Here is a 16,764-nt window from a genome sequence, read left to right as displayed (position 1 = left end):
TCCACCCCATCTAAACCGTTTGCTCTAGGGAGATGCTAATCAATATTCAGAAATTAAAATTTCCCATCACAATAACTCTGTTATTATTACACCTTTCCAGAATCTGTCTCCCTATCTGCTCCCCAATGTCCCTGTTACTATTGAGTGGTCTATAAAAAACACCCAGTAGATTTATTGACCTCTTCCTGTTCCTAACTTCCACCCATAGAGACTCCGTAGACAATCTCTCCAGGTCTTCCTCCTTTTCTGCAGCCGCGACACGATCTCTGACCAACAGCTCTTTCTCCCTGTCCTTTCTGAAACATCTAAAGCCTGGCACTCTGAGGAACCAGTCCTGCCCCTGAACCATCCAAGTCTCTGTAATGGCCACGACATCACAGCTCCAAGTACTGATCATAATACTGCTTGCATTAAAATAGACACATCTCAAACCATCGGTCTGAGCGTGTCCCTCCTCTATCACCTGCCTATCCTCCCTCTTGCACTGTCTCCAAGCTTTCTCTATTTGTGAGCCTCTTCCTCCATCTCTTTTAGTTGCTTCTTGTATCGTTCTTTTATATCGATTCTTTTAATTGTTTTTAAAAGCTTTTCAACCTCACCGGGAAATACATGTTAGTAGGGAAGTGGTGTTAGGTAAATTGAAGGGTTTAAAGGCAGATAAATCCCCAGGGCCAGATGGTCTGCATCCCAGGGTGCTTAAGGAAGTAGCCCAAGAAATAGTGGATGCATTAGTGATAATTTTTCAAAACTCTTTAGATTCTGGACTAGTTCCTGAGAATTGGAGGGTGGCTAATGTAACCCCACTTTTTAAAAAAGGAGGGAGAGAGAAACCGGGGAATTATAGACCAGTAAGCCTGACATCGGTGGTGGGGAAACTGCTGGAGTCAGTTATCAAAGATGTGATAACAGCACATTTGGAAAGCGGTGAAATCATCGGACAAAGTCAGCATGGATTTGTGAAAGGAAAATCATGTCTGACGAATCTCATAGAATTTTTTGAGGATGTAACTAGTAGAGTGGATAGGAGAGAACCAGTGGATGTGGTATATTTGGATTTTCAAAAGGCTTTTGACAAGGTCCCACACAGGAGATTAGTGTGCAAACTTAAAGCACACGGTATTGGGGGTAAGGTATTGATGTGGATAGAGAATTGGTTGGCAGACAGGAAGCAAAGAGTGGGAATAAACGGGACCTTTTCAGAATGGCAGGCAGTGACTAGTGGGGTACCGCAAGGCTCAGTGCTGGGACCCCAGTTGTTTACAATATATATTAATGACTTAGATGAGGGAATTAAATGCAGCATCTCCCAGTTTGCGGATGACACAAAGCTGGGCGACAGTGTCAGCTGTGAGGAGGATGCTAAGAGGATGCAGGGTGACTTGGATAGGTTAGGTGAGTGGGCAAATTCATGGCAGATGCAATTTAATGTGGATAAATATGAGGTTATCCACTTTGGTGGTAAAAACAGGAAAACAGATTATTATCCGAATGGTGGCCGATTAGGAAAAGGGGCAGTGCAACGAGACCTGGGTGTCATTATACACCAGTCATTGAAAGTGGGAATGCGGGTACAGCAGGCAGTGAAAAAGGCGAATGGTATGCTGGCATTTATAGCAAGAGGATTTGAGTACAGGAGCAGGGAGGTACTACTGCAGTTGTACAAGGCCTTGGTGAGACCACACCTAGAGTATTGTGTGCAGTTCTGGTCCCCCTAATCTGAGGAAAGACATCATTGCCATAGAGGGAGTACAAAGAAGGTTCACCAGATTGATTCCTGGGATGGCAGGACTTTCATATGATGAAAGACTGGATCGACTAGGCTTATACTCGTTGGAATTTAGCAGATTGAGGGGAGATCTTATTGAAACGTTTAAAATCCTAAAGGGATTGCACAGGCTAGATGCAGGAAGATTGTTCCCAATGTTCGGGAAGTCCAGAACGAGGGGTCACAGTTTGAGGATAAAGGGGAAGCATTTTAGGACTGAGATTAGGAAAAACTTCTTCACAGAGAGTGGTGAATCTGTGGAATTCTCTGCCACAGGAAACAGTTGAGGCCAGTTCATTGGCTATATTTAAGAGGGAGTTAGATATGGCCCTTGTGGCTAAAGGGATCAGGGGGTATTGGGGGAAGGCTGGTACAGGGTTCTGAGTTGGATGATCAGCCATGTTCGTACTGAATGGCGGTGCAGGCTCGAAGGGCCGAATGGCCTACTCCTGCACCTATTTTCTATGTTTGTTGTATGCCTTCTCTTTTGCTTTAACATTAGCTTTGACTTCCCTTGTCAGCCACAGTTGTACTATTTTGCCATTTGAGCGTTTCTTTGTTTTTGCAATACATCTATCCTGCACCTTCCTTATTTTTCCTAGAAACCCATTGCTGCTTTGCCGTCATCCCTGCCAGCACTTCTTTCCAATTTACTTCAGCCAACCCCTCTCTCATATCATTGTAATTTCCTTTATACCACTGAAATACTGCTATGTCAGTCTTTATTTTCTCCCTATCAAATTTCAAGTTGAACTCAATCATATTGTGATCACTGTCTCCTAGGGTTCCTTTACCTTAAGCTCCCTAATCGCTTCTGGTTCGTTACATAACACCCAATTCAGTGTGGCTGATCCTCCAGTAGGCTCAGTGACAAGCTGCTCCAAAAGGCCATCTTGTAGGCTTTCAACAAATTCATTCTCTTGAGATCCATTACCAACCTAATTTTCCCAATCTACCTGCATGTTAAAATCTCCCATGATTATCATAACTTTGCCCTTTTGACACACCATTTCTATCTCTCATTGTAATCTGTAGTGCACATCCCAGCTATTGTTTATATAACTGCCATCAGGGTCCTTTTATTCTTGAAGCTTCTTAACTCAACCCACAAAGATTCAAAATTTTCTGATCCTATGTCACATCTTTTTCCTGATTTGATGACATTCTATATGAGCAGAGCCACGCCAACCCCTCTGCCTACCTTCCTATCCCTCTGATACAATATGTAACCTTGGACATTCAGCTCCCAACTACAACCATCCTTCAGCCACGATTCAGTGATGGCCACAACATCATACCTGACAATCTGTAACAGTGCAACAAGATCATCCACCTTATTTCTTATACTCTGTGCATGGAGATATAACACTTTGAAATCAGCCATGGTGGAATGACAGAGCAGACCCAATGGGCCAAGTGATCAAATTCTGCTCCTATGTCTTATGGTCTAACATATACTAGGAACGGCAGCCCTCTCTGCCACCAACAACCGAGCACAACTAATCACCAAATCCTTACAGTTATAGTATTATGTAACAAAAAATTCCATTTTAGTGTGAACAGCAACAGGAATTCTGCAAATGCTGGAAATTCAAGCAACACACATAAAAGTTGCTGGTGAACACAGCAGGCCAGGCAGCATCTCTAGGAAGAGGTGCAGTCGACGTTTCAGGCCGAGACCCTTCGTCAGGACTAACTGAAGGAAGAGTGAGTAAGGGACTTGAAAGTTGGAGGGGGAGGGGGAGATCCAAAATGATAGGAGAAGACAGGAGGGGGAGGGATGGAGCCAAGAGCTGGACAGGTGATAGGCAAAAGGGATACGAGAGAATCATGGGACAGGAGGTCCGAGAAGAAAGACAAGGGGGCGGAGGGACCCAGAGGATGGGCAAGGGGTATATTCAGAGGGACAGAGGGAGAAAAAGGAGAGTGAGAGAAAGAATGTGTGTATAAAAATAAGTAACAGATGGGGTACGAGGGGGAGGTGGGACATAAGCGGAAGTTAGAGAAGTCGATGTTCATGCCATCAGGTTGGAGGCTACCCAGACAGAATATAAGGTGTTGTTCCTCCAACCTGAGTGTGGCTTCATCTTTACAGTAGAGGAGGCCGTGGATAGACACATCAGAATGGGAATGGGATGTGGAATTAAAATGTGTGGCCACTGGGAGATCCTGCTTTCTCTGGCGGACAGAGCGTAGATGTTCAGCAAAGCGGTCTCCCAGTCTGCGTCGGGTCTCGCCAATATATAAAAGGCCACATTGGGAGCACCAGACGCAGTATATCACCCCAGCCGACTCACAGGTGAAGTGTTGCCTCACCTGGAAGGACCGTTTGGGGCCCTGAATGGTGGTAAGGGAGGAGGTGTAAGGGCATGTGTAGCACTTGTTCCGCTTACACGGATAAGTGCCAGGAGGGAGATCAGTGGGGAGGGATGGGGGGGGACGAATGGACGAGGGAGTTGCGTAGGGAGCGATCCCTGCGGAATGCAGGGGGTGGGAGGGAAAGATGTGCTTAGTGGTGGGATCCCGTTGGAGGTGGCGGAAGTTACGGAGAATAATATGTTGGACCCAGAGGCTGGTGGGGTGGTAGGTGAGAACCAGGGGAACCCTATTCCTAGTGGGGTGGCGGGAGGATGGAGTGAGAGCAGATGTACGTGAAATGGGGGAGATGCGTTTAAGAGCAGAGTTGATAGTGGAGGAAGGGAAGCCCCTTTCTTTAAAAAAGGAAGACATCTCCCTCATCCTAGAATGAAAAGCCTCATCCTGAGAGCAGATGCGGCGGAGACGGAGGAATTGCAAGAAGGGGATGGCGTTTTTGCAAGAGACAGGGTGAGAAGAGGAATAGTCCAGATAGCTGTGAGAGTCAGTAGGCTTATAGTAGACATCAGTGGATAAGCTGTCTCCAGAGACAGAGACAGAAAGATCTAGAAAGGGGAGGGAGGTGTCGGAAATGGACCAGGTAAACTTGAGGGCAGGGTGAAAGTTGGAGGCAAAGTTAATAAAGTCAACAAGCTCTGCATGCATGCAGGAAGCAGCGCCAATGCAGTCGTCAATGTAGCGAAGGAAAAGTGGGGGACAGATACCAGAATAGGCACGGAACATAGATTGTTCCACAAAGCCAACAAAAAGGCAGGCATAGCTAGGACCCATACGGGTGCCCATAGCTACACCTTTAGTTTGGAGGAAGTGGGAGGAGCCAAAGGAGAAATTATTAAGAGTAAGGACTAATTCCGCTAGACGGAGCAGAGTGGTGGTAGAGGGGAACTGATTAGGTCTGGAATCCAAAAAGAAGCGGAGAGCTTTGAGACCTTCCTGATGGGGGATGGAAGTATATAGGGACTGGACATCCATGGTGAAAATAAAGCGATGGGGGCCAGGGAACTTAAAATCATCGAAAAGTTTAAGAGAGTGAGAAGTGTCACGAACATAGGTAGGAAGGGATTGAACAAGGGAGGGTAAAACCGTGTTGAGGTATGCAGAAACGAGTTCGGTGGGGCAGGAGCAAGCTGAGACAATAGGTCTGCCAGGACAGGCAGGTTTGTGGATCTTGGGTAGGAGGTAGAAACGGGAAGTGCGAGGTGTGGGAACTATAAGGTTCCACCTCCCCCTCGTACCCCATCTGTTACTTATTTTTATACACACATTCTTTCTCTCACTCTCCTTTTTCTCCCTCTGTCCCTCTGAATATACCCCTTGCCCATCCTCTGGGTCCCCCCCCCTTTTCTTTCTCCCTGGGCCTCCTGTCCCATGATCCTCTCATATCCCTTTTGCCAATCACCTGTCCAGCTCTTGGCTCCATCCCTCCCCCTCCTGTCTTCTCCTATCATTTTGTATCTCCCCCTCTCCCTCCCACTTTCAAATCTCTTACTAGCTCTTCCTTCAGTTAGTCCTGACGAAGGGTCTCGGCCTGAAACGTCGACTGCACCTCTTCCTAGAGATGCTGCCTGGCCTGCTGTGTTCACCAGCAACTTTTATGTGTGCCATTTTAGTGTGAAGTGGTCAAAATAGTCATAGTGTTGCTAAACTGTAGTAATTAGGGTGTGCTGGTTGGCTCAAGAACTGAATGATTGAAAAGAAGTAGCTGTCCCTGAACTTGGTGTGAGTGGCTTCTCTGTAAATGCCACGGAAATGCAAAACTTGCGGGCTGCTCCCAGCACATCTCAGACTGTGTTCATAGTTGATGCAAATGACACATTTCACTGTATGTTTCGATGTGCATGTGACAAATGAAGCTAATCTTTAATAGATGAATTTGAACAGGCTACAATTCTACTCCCACAGCTTAGCATATACTTAAGTGCAGGATCTAAAAGAAATATGTCATCCAACAATTCTTACTTATTAAATTCCTGTCATTATTTTAATCCATAATTATTTCTTGAATATTTCAGCATAACATTGAGCTCTGCGAGAATCTTCCAGAACATTTCCAAGATACCTCCTCAACAACAACCCTTTCAAACTCATTGGAAAGCGACACCACGTCAGTGCTTCTTTCAAGCAGTCTCACGACAGAAGGTAAATACACGTTGTATCTCTGACTCATCTACATCAGCCCAGACAATGAGTGGAACGAAATTAGGTGGTTCATCTTCAGAGTAGACTCTGCTTATTATCATTTACTACCATATGAAAGGTTAATTCCCAAATCTGGGCCAAGGTTTCTCATACCTCTTCTGCACACTATCCACAGCATCTGCTTCCTTCCTGTAATGGAGCAACCAGAATTGAATGCAGTACTCTAGATGTGGCTGAATCAGAATTTTATAATGCTACAACATAACTTTCCGACTGGAAGACAGAATAGTTAAGAAGGCACAGGGTATGCTTGCTTTTATAGATTGGGGCTTAAAATATAAGTATTGGGATATTACGTTCCAGCTTTAGAAAACATCATTTAGTCATATCTAGAGTGTTATCTGCAGTTTTGGTCACCTCACTACAGCAAGGATGTGGTTGCACTGGTGAGAGTGCAGAGGAGATTCACCTGGATGTTGCCTGCATTGGAGGATTTATAAGAAAAAATTGGATAGGTGGTCTTGCTTTCTCTTTAGCGAAGGAGGCTGAAGAGTGATTTGAAAGAAGTGCAGAAGGTTATGAGCAGCATTAATACAATCTTTTCTTCCCTTAGTAGGGGGATCAAAAATAAGATTTAATTTAAGGTGAAAGGAAGGAGTTTTAAAAGGGATCTGAGGGTAGAGTTGATATCTGAAATGCACTATCGAAGGAGGTAGTGAAATTAGATACAATTACTGTGCTTAAGGGACAATTAGATAGACTTTAAAATAGACAAGGCACAGAAGAGTAATATCTGAATGCATTTAAAAGGAATCAGTGAACATGTCAGGCTGATAGGTTGGTTTCTGTGCTGTATAATGCTGTGACTCTATATCCACTGTTTATAACGCTCAGTCCCAACATTGCAGGTCTAGTCACCTACCTACAGGGAAGCTATCAATAATATTGAAGACTACACGGAGAAAATTCACAAGGATGTTGCTGGGACTTGATCACATATATAGGAAAAGATTGAATAGGTTTAGACTTTATTCCCTGGAGAATGAGGGGAGATTTGATATATATACAAAATTATGAAGGGTATAATGGAAGTAAGCTTTTTCCACTGAGGCTGGGTGAGACTGGAACTAGAGGTTGTGGGTTAAGGGTGAAAGGCAAAATATTTAAGGGGAACCTGACAGGGATCTTCTTCATTCAGAGGATGGTGCAAGGGTGGAATGAGCTGCCAGTGGAAGTGGTGGTTACAGATTTGATAGAGAGTTTGGATAGGTACATGAATGGGAGAGGTATGCTGGGCTATGGTCCGGGTGCAGGTTGATGGGATGAAGCAGAACAATAGTTTGACACAGACTAGATAGGCTGAAGGGCCTGTTTCCATGCTGTAGTGCACTGTGACTCTCTGACCACCAAAGAGTGTAGGTTCTCATGTCCTACATCCTCGGCTCAGAAATCATGGGAACCACGAATGCAAACATTCCAACAGCCCCTCCTGCGGGGAGCTCCCACCTGGAACAGTGTCCCTTGAATATCTCAGTCACAGACGAAATTAGGTAGTCACTAAGGTATCATGATTTTGATGTGAAGAACAACAAATTGATAATTTAAAATAAAAACAGAAAACAGTGTGAAGCATAAATGATGTTTCAGGTTGATCACCACCCATTAAAGCAAAATCGTTAATCTAAAATATTTACAATTTCTCTCTCCACTGGTCTCTTCTGGCCCCATGACTTATAGATATAACACAGAACAAGGTCTTCGGCTCAAAACATTGTGCTGAACCAATTCAATTATTAACCAAATAGCCAACTAAATTTATCTCTTCTGCCTGCACAATGTCTATATCCTTCAATCTTCCTCACAATCATGTGCCTATCCAAACATCTCTTAAAGTCCCTAATGTTTTTTTTCTAACACCACCCCAGTTAGCTCATTCCAGGAACCTACCATTTTTGGTTTAAGAAACAGAGAAGCATAGAAAACCTACAGCACCATACAGGCCCTTCAGCCCACAAAGCTGTGCCGAACATGTCCTCACCTGAGAAATTACCTAGGGTTACCCATAGTCCTCTATTTTCCTAAGCTCCATGTACCTGTCCAGGAGTCTCTTAAAAGACCTTATTGTATCTGCCTCCACCACCGTCACCGGCAGCCCATTCCACGCACTCACCACTCTCTGCATAAAAAACTTACCCTTGACATCTCCTCTGTACCTACTTCCAAGCACCTTAAAACTGTGCCCTCTTGTGCTAGCCATTTCAGCCCTGGGAAAAGGCCTCTGATTATTCACACGATCAATGCTTCTCATCATCTTATACACCTCTATCAGGTCACCTCTCACCCTCGGTCGCTCCAAGGAGAAAAGGCCAAGTTCACTCAACCTATTCTCATAAGGCATGCTCTCCAATCCAGGCAACATCCTTGTAAGTCTCCTCTGCACTCTTTCTAAAGTTTCCACATCCTTCCTGTAGTGAGGCGACCAGAACTGAGCACAGTACTCCAGGTGGGGTCTGACTAGGGTCCTATATAGCTGTAACATTACCTCTCGGCTCTGAACCTCAACCCCATGATTGATGAAGGCCAATGCACCGTAAGTTTTTGTACGGACTCAGACCCCAAGATCCCTCTGATCCTCCACAATGCCAAGAGTCTTACCATTAATACTATATTCTGTCATCATATTTGACCTACCAAAAAGAACCACCTCACACTTATCTGGGTTGAAATCCATCTGCCACTTCTCAGCCCAGTTTTGCATCCTATCATTGTTCCGCTGTAACCTCTGACTGCCCTCCACACCATCCACAACACCCCCAACACCCCCAACCTTTGTGTCATCAGCAAATTTACTAACCCATTCCTCCGCTTCTTCATCCAGGTCACTTATAAAAATCACAAAGAGTTTTTTCTGTCCCAGAACAGATCCCTGAGGCACACCACTGGTCACCGAACTCCATGCAGAATATGACCCGTTTACAACCACTCTTTGCCTTCTGTGGGCAAGCCAGTTCTGGATCCACAAAGCAATGTCCCCTTGGATCCCATGCCTCCTTACTTTCTCAATAAGCCTGGCATGGGGTACCTTATCAAATGCCTTGTTGAAATCCATATACACTACATCTATTGCTCTACCTTCATCAATGTGTTTAGTCACATCCTCAAAAAATTCAATCAGGCTCGTAAGGCATTACCTGCCCTTGACAAAGCCATGCTGACTATTCCTAATCATGTTATGCATCTCCAAATGTTCATAAATCCTGCCTCTCAGGATCTTCTCCATCAACTTACCAACCACTGAGGTAAGACTCACTGGTGTATAATTTCCTGGGCCATCTCTACTCCCTTTCTTGAATAAAGGAACAACATCCGCAACCCTCCAATCCTTCGGAACCTCTCTCATCCCCATTGATGATGCAAAGATCATCGCCAGAGGCTCAGCAATCTCCTCCCTCGCTTCCCACAGTAGCTTGGAGTACATTTCATCCAGTCCCATTGACTTATCCAACTTGATGCTTTCCAAAAGCTCCAGCACATCCTCTTTCTTAATATTTACATGCTCAAGCTTTTCAGTCTGCTGCAAGTCATCAATACAATCACCAAGATCCTTTTCCATAGTGAATACTGAAGTAAAGTATTCGTTAAGTACCTCTGCTATTTCCTCCAGTCCCATACACACTTTCCCACTGCCGCACTTGATAGGTCCTATTCTCTCATGTCTTATCCTCTTGCTCTTCATATACTTGTAGATTGCCTCCCTCCCTGTCCTTTCTGAAACATCTAAAGCCTGGCGCTCTGAGTAACTATTCCTGCCCCTGAGCCATCCAAGTCTCAGTAATAGCCACAACATCATAGCTCCAAGTATTGATCCATGCTCTAAGCTCATCTGCTTTGTTCATAATACTCCTTGCATTAAAATAGACACATCTCAAACCATCAGTCTGAGTGCATCCCTTCTCTATCATTTGCCTATCCTCCCTCTTGCACTGTCTCCAAGCTTTCTCCCCAATAGCCTTAGCAAACCTCCCCGCCAGGATATTGGTCCCCCTGGGATTCAAGTGCAACCCAACCTTTTTGTACAGGTCACTCCTGCCCCTAAAGAGGTCCCAATGATCCAGAAATCTGAATCTCTGCCCCCTGCTCTAATCCCTCAGCCATGCATTTATCCCTGCACCTCACTCTATTCCTATACTCACTGTCGTGCGAGTATAAGAAACTTCACATCTCCTTTAAGCCCCCTGGCCTTAAATGCATGCCCTCTGGTGTTAGATATTTCAACCTTCAGAAAAATATACTGACTGTCTACTCTAGAGTTAGACTCATAGAGTCGTGGAACAGAAACAGGCCCTTCGGTCCATTTAGTATGTACTGAATCATTTGAACTGTCTACACCCAGAACCATAGCCCCTATACCCCTAGCATCCATGTACCTGTCCAAACTTCCCTTCAATGTTGAATTGAGCTTGCATGCACCACTTGTGTTGGCAGTTTATTCCACACTTTCATGACCCTCTGAGTCAAGAAGTTTCCCCTCATGTTTCCCTTAAACTTTTCACCTTTCACCCTTGACACATGACCTCTGGTTGTAGTCCCACTCAACTTCAGTGGAAAAAGCCTGCTTGCACTTACCCTGTCTATACCTCTTATAATTTTGTATACCTCAATCAAATCTCCATTCAATCTTCTACTTTCCAAGGAATAAAGTCCTAACCTATTAAATCTTCCCTTATAACTCAGGTCCTCCAGTCCTGACAACATCCTTGTAAATTTTCTCTGTACTCTTTCAACCTTGTTTACATCTTTCCTGTAGGTAGGTGACTAAAACTGCACATAATACTCCAAATTAGGCCTCACCAAGATCTTATACAACTTCAACATAACTCATAACATTCCATCTCCTGTACTCAATACTTTGATTCATGAAGGCCATTGTGCCAAAAGCTTTCTTTACAATCCTATCTACCTGTGACACCACTATCAATGAGTTATGGACCTATATTCCCAAATCTGTTTGTTCTACCATACTCCCCGCTGCCTTATCATTCACTGTGTCAGATCTACCCTGGTTCGTCCTACCTAAGTGAAATGCCTCCCACTTGTCTGCATTTAAATTTCATCTGCTATTTTTCAACCCATTTTTCCAGTTGATGCAGATCCCTCTGCAAACCTTCCTCATTGTCCACTTCACCCCAAATCTTGGTGTCATTCGCAAATATGCTGATACAGTTCACCACATTATTATTGAGATCATTGATATAGATGACAAACAGCAAAGGACCCAGCAACGATCCCTATGGCACTCTACTAGTCACAGGCCTCGAGTCAGAGAGGCAACCATCTACTACCTCTCTTTGGCTTCTCCCAGAAATCCAAAGTCTAATCCAATTTACAACCTTATCTTGAATGCCAAGCTACTGAACCTTCTTGACCAACCTCCCATGTGGGACCTTAACAAATACCTTACTAAAGTCCATGTAGGCAACATCCACTGCCTTGCCTTCATCAACTTTCCTAGTAACTTCCTCGAAAAACTTTATAAGATTGGTTAGACATGACCTACCGCACACAAGGCCATGCCGACTATCCTTAATCAGTCCACACCTATCAAAATACTTACATATCCGGTCTCTCAGAATACCTTCACTGATGTCAGGCTCACCAGCCTATAATTTCCTGGTTTCTGTTTAGAGTCTTTCTTGAACAGTAGAACAACATTGACTATCCTCCAATCCTCTGATACCTCAGCTGTTGCTCAGGATAATTGTAATATCTCTGCTTGGGCCCTGACAGTTTCTGCACTTGTGTCCCACAGGGTCCGAGGGAACACCTTGTCAAGCTCTGGTGATTTATCCACCCTAATTTAGCTCACCTCCACCTCTGTAATCTGTATAGGGTTCATGAAGTCAATACCACATTGCCTCACTTCTATAGACTCTGTGTCTGTCTCCTGAGTAAATACAGATGCAAAAAATCCATTTAAGATCTCTCCCATCTCTTTTGCTCCACACATAGACTCTCCTTCTGATCTTCCAGAGGACCAATTTTGTCCCTTGCAATCCTTTTGCGCTTAGCGTATTTGTAGAATCCCTTAACATTCTCCTTCACCTTGTCTGCTTGAGGAACCTCAGGCCTTCTTTTAACCCTCAGGATTTCTTTCTTAAGTGTTCTCTTGCATTTCTTGTACTCTGTAAGCACCTCATTTGTTCCTACTTGCCCATACCTGCTATGCACCTCTTTTTTTCTAAACCAGAGCCTCAATATTTCCTGACAACCAAGGTTCCCTGCACCTTTTATCTTTACCTTTTCTTCTGACAGGCACATACAAACTTTGTACTCTCAATATTTTACTTTTATTGGCCTCGCACTTACCAAGTACACTTTTGCCAGATCCTTTCTGATACCGTCAAAATTGGCCTTTCTCCAATTAAGAATCTCAACCCACACACCAGACCTATCTTTTTGCATATTTACTTTGAAACTAATGGCATTATGATCACCAGATGAAAAGTGTTCCCCGACACAAACTTTTGTGACCTGCCCTGTCTTATTCCTTGATAGCAGATTAAGTTTAGTGCACTCTCTCGTTGGGACTTCTACATACTGATTAAACAAACTTTCCTAAATGCAGTTGACAAACCCTATCCCATCTAGTCCTTTTACAGTATGGGAGTCCCAGGGGAAAATTGAAGTTACCTACTGTAACGACCTAATGTTTCTTGCAACAGTCTGTGACCTCTTTGCAAATTTGTTCCTCTAAATCCTGCAGAAATGTTAGGTGGTCTGTAATATAGCCTCATTTATATGGTCATACCTTTCTTATTTTTGAGTTCCACCCATAACGCCTCACTAGGCAAGTTCTCCAGTCTGTCCTGACTGAGCACTGCCATGACATTTTCCCTGACTAGTAACACCACTCCTCCTCCTTTTAACGCGCCTGCTCTGTTGCATCTAAAACAATGGAACCCCGGAATACTGAGCAGCCAGTTCTGCCCCTCCTGCAGCCAAGTTTCACTAATGGCTACAACAACATAATTCCAGCTGTTGATCCATGCCCTGAGCTCATCTGCCTTTCCTATGGTAATTCTGACATTGAAATATATGCAGCTCTGGACATTAGTCGCACCATTCTCAACATATTGGTTCCTAACTTTACCAGAGGTCTATCAAGATCTGCCTCCACAACCACTTTACTAACTGTTCTGGCACTCTGGTTCCCATCCTCCTGCGACTCTAGTTTAAACCCCTCCATGAAGCATTAACAAACCTTCCCGCATGGATATTAGTCTTCCTCCAGTTCAGGTGCAAACCGTCTCTTCTGTACAGGTCTCACCTTCCCTGGAAGAAACCCCAATAATCCAAAAATCTTATTCCCTCCCTCTTGCACAAATTCCATTGCCACTTATTAAACTGTATAATCTTCCTAGTTCTAGCCTCACTAGCCTGTGGCACAGGTAGCAATCCTGAGGTCACAACCCTGGAGATCCCGCCCTTTAATTTAGCACCTAACACCCTGAACTCCTTATGCAAACCTCGTCACTTGTCCTACCTATATCTTTGGTACCTGCATGGACCACGACCTCTGGCTGTTCGCTTTCTCATTTAAGAATGCTGAGGACTTGATCGGAGATGTACCGGACCCTGGCACCTGGGAGGCAACATATCATCTGGGAATCTCTTTCTCGTCCACAGAATCTCCTTTCTGTTCCCCTGATTAACGAATCCCCAATCACCACATCTCACCTCTTCTCCCCACTTCCCTTCTGAGTTGCAGAGTCGGACTCAGTGTCAGAGACCTAACCTCCGTGATTTTCCTCTGCCAGGTCATTCCATCCAAACAGTATCCAAAGTGATATACCTGTTACTGAGGGGGATGGCCACAGGGGTACTCTACTCTGGCTCCTTAACTCCTTTCCCCTTCTAAACTGTCACCCAGTTTGCTGTGTCTTGCACCTTGTGTGTATCTCCCTCAATCACCCCCTTCAGCCTCCCAAATGATCTGAGTTCATCCAGTACCAGCTCCAACTCCTTAACGCGGAGTGTTAGAAGCTGCAGCTGGATGCACTTCTCACAGACGTAGTTATCAGGGACACTGGAGGTCTCCCTGCCTTCCTACATCCTGCAAGAGGAATATTCCACTATCCTGCCTATATAAAGAAGGAAGAACAATAAACTGTGGGGATGGTGGGTACCTACATCTTTTTTGCCTTCTCTGACTGAAGCCTCTCCTTGCTGGCATCTAAGAGCTAAAGCCTCAAAATCCCTAATCTAGCTCTGTCACTGCAACAAAGGCCGCAACGACAATGGCGGCTCCATTTGCCCCTGCCTCACTTTAATTTGTTCTTGGCAATCAATCACAAGTGCTGATTGGCTGCTGTTCAAAGCTCCATTCTGTCGCAAGTCACTGCCTTTTCAACTCAATCTGCAAACCTGAGTGAGCTATGTCTTCTCAAGCATCTGCTCTCCAATTTGGCAGTGCTCAAAGCTTAGAATTTATTGAAAAAGTTAGCAGTAAGGTTGATGAAGGCAAGGCAGTGGATGTTGACTATATGGACTTTAGCAAGGCTTTTGACAAGGTCCTGGATGGGAGGTTGGTGAAGTAAGTTTAGTCACTTGGCATTCAAGATGAGGTAGCAAACTGGATTAGACATTGGCCTTGCAGGGGAAGCCAGAGAGGGGTATGAGATAGTTGCCTCTCTGACTGGGGGCCTGTGACGACTGGTATACTGCAGGGACTGATGCTGTTATTGTTTGTCTTCTAAATCAATGATCTGGATAATACTGTGGTAAACTGGATCAGCAAATTTGCGGGTGACACCAAGATTAGGGACAGCAAGGAAGACTATCAGAGCTTGAAGTGTGATCTGGACCAGCTCAAAGAATGAGATGAGAAATGGCAGTAGGAATTTAATGAAAACAAGTGTGGTGTAGGTCTTTGGGAGGACCAACCAGGACCAACACTGTGTCTCACATGATGTGCAGCTGGGCACTGAGCAGTGTGGTGGAACAGAGGGATCCGGGAATACATATCCATAATTCCTTCAAAGTGGCGTCAGGTAGATAAGTTCATTAAAAGTGCTTTTGGCACATTGGCCTTCATAAATGAAAGTATTGAGTACATGAGATGGGATGTTATGCTGAAGTTGTATGAGATATTGGTGAGGCCTAATTTGGAGTATTGTGTGCAGTATTGGTCATCTACTTATAGAAAGGATGTCAATAAGATTGAAAGAAACATAGAAACATAGAAAACCGACAGCACATACAGGCCCTTTGGCCCACAAAACTGTACCAAACAGGTCCTTACCTTAGAAATTACCTAGGGTTACCCATAGCCCTCTATTTTTCTAAGTTCCATGTACTTATCCAGGAGTCTCTTAAAAGACCCTATCGTATCTGCTTCCACCACCGTCGCCGGCAGCCCATTCCACACACTCACCATTCTCTGCGTAACAAATTTACCCCTGACATCTCCTCTGTACCTACTTCCAAGCACCTTAAAACTGTGCCCTCTCGTGTTACCATCTCAACCCTGGGAAAAAGCCTCTGACTATCCACACGATCCATGCCTCTCATCATCTTGAACACCTCTATCAGGTTAACTCTCATCCTCTGCCGCTCCAAGGAGAAAAGGCCAAGTTCACTCAACCTATTTTCATAAGGCTTGCTCCCCAATCCAGACAACATCCTTGTAAATCTCCTCTGCACCCTTTCAATGGTTTCCACATCCTTCCTGTAGTGAGGTGACCAGAAATCAGCACAGTACTCCAAGTGGGGTCTGATTAGGGTCCTATATAGCTGCAACATTACCTCTCAGCTCTTAAACTTGATTCCACGATTGATGAAGGCCAATGCACCGTATGCCTTCTTAACCACAGAGTCAACCTGCGCAGCAGCTTTGAGTGTCCTATGGACTCGGACCCCAAGATCCCTCTGATATTCCACACTGCCAAGAGTCTTACCATTAATACTATATTCTGCCATCATATTTGACCTACCAAAATGATCCACCTCACATTTACCTGGGTTGAACTCCATCTGCCACTTTTCAGCCCAGCTTTGCATCCTATCAATGTCCCACCTCTGACAGCCCTCCACACTATCCACAACACCCCCAACCTTTGTGTCATCAGCACATTTACTAACCCATCCCACAACTTCCTCATCCAGGTCATTTATAAAAATCACAAAGAGTAGGAGTTCCAGAACAGATCCCTAAGGCACACCACTGGTGACCGACATCCATGCAGAATATGACCCATTTACAACCACCCTTTGCCTTCTGTGGGCAAGCCAGTTCTGGATCCACAAACCATTGTCCCCGTACTTTCTCAATAAGCCTTGCATGGGCGATCTTATCAAATGCCTTACTGGAATTCATATATTCTACATCTACTGCTCTACCTTCATCAATGTGTTTCGTCACATCCTCAAAAAATTCAATCAGGCTCGTAAGGCATTACCTGCCTTTGACAAAGCCATGCTGACTA

General features: G+C 44.6%; 1 protein-coding gene across 2 annotated transcripts in view; it reads left to right on the top strand.

Annotated features, from left to right (window-relative positions):
- LOC140191385 (plexin domain-containing protein 1-like) overlaps positions 1–16,764 on the top strand; it is a 618,167-nt gene that overhangs the window by 416,995 nt on the left and 184,408 nt on the right. For both annotated transcript variants that reach the window (XM_072248762.1, XM_072248761.1), the window contains exon 11: positions 6,154–6,280. In XM_072248762.1, coding sequence (XP_072104863.1) covers positions 6,154–6,280 — 127 coding nt within the window. The remainder of the gene's footprint in view (positions 1–6,153; positions 6,281–16,764) is intronic.

Source organism: Mobula birostris, chromosome X, assembly GCF_030028105.1.
Source record: "Mobula birostris isolate sMobBir1 chromosome X, sMobBir1.hap1, whole genome shotgun sequence".
In the NCBI taxonomy this organism is placed as follows: domain Eukaryota; kingdom Metazoa; phylum Chordata; class Chondrichthyes; order Myliobatiformes; family Myliobatidae; genus Mobula; species Mobula birostris.
Note: the sequence above shows the minus strand (reverse complement) of the source record. Positions and strands in the feature narration are given on the sequence as shown.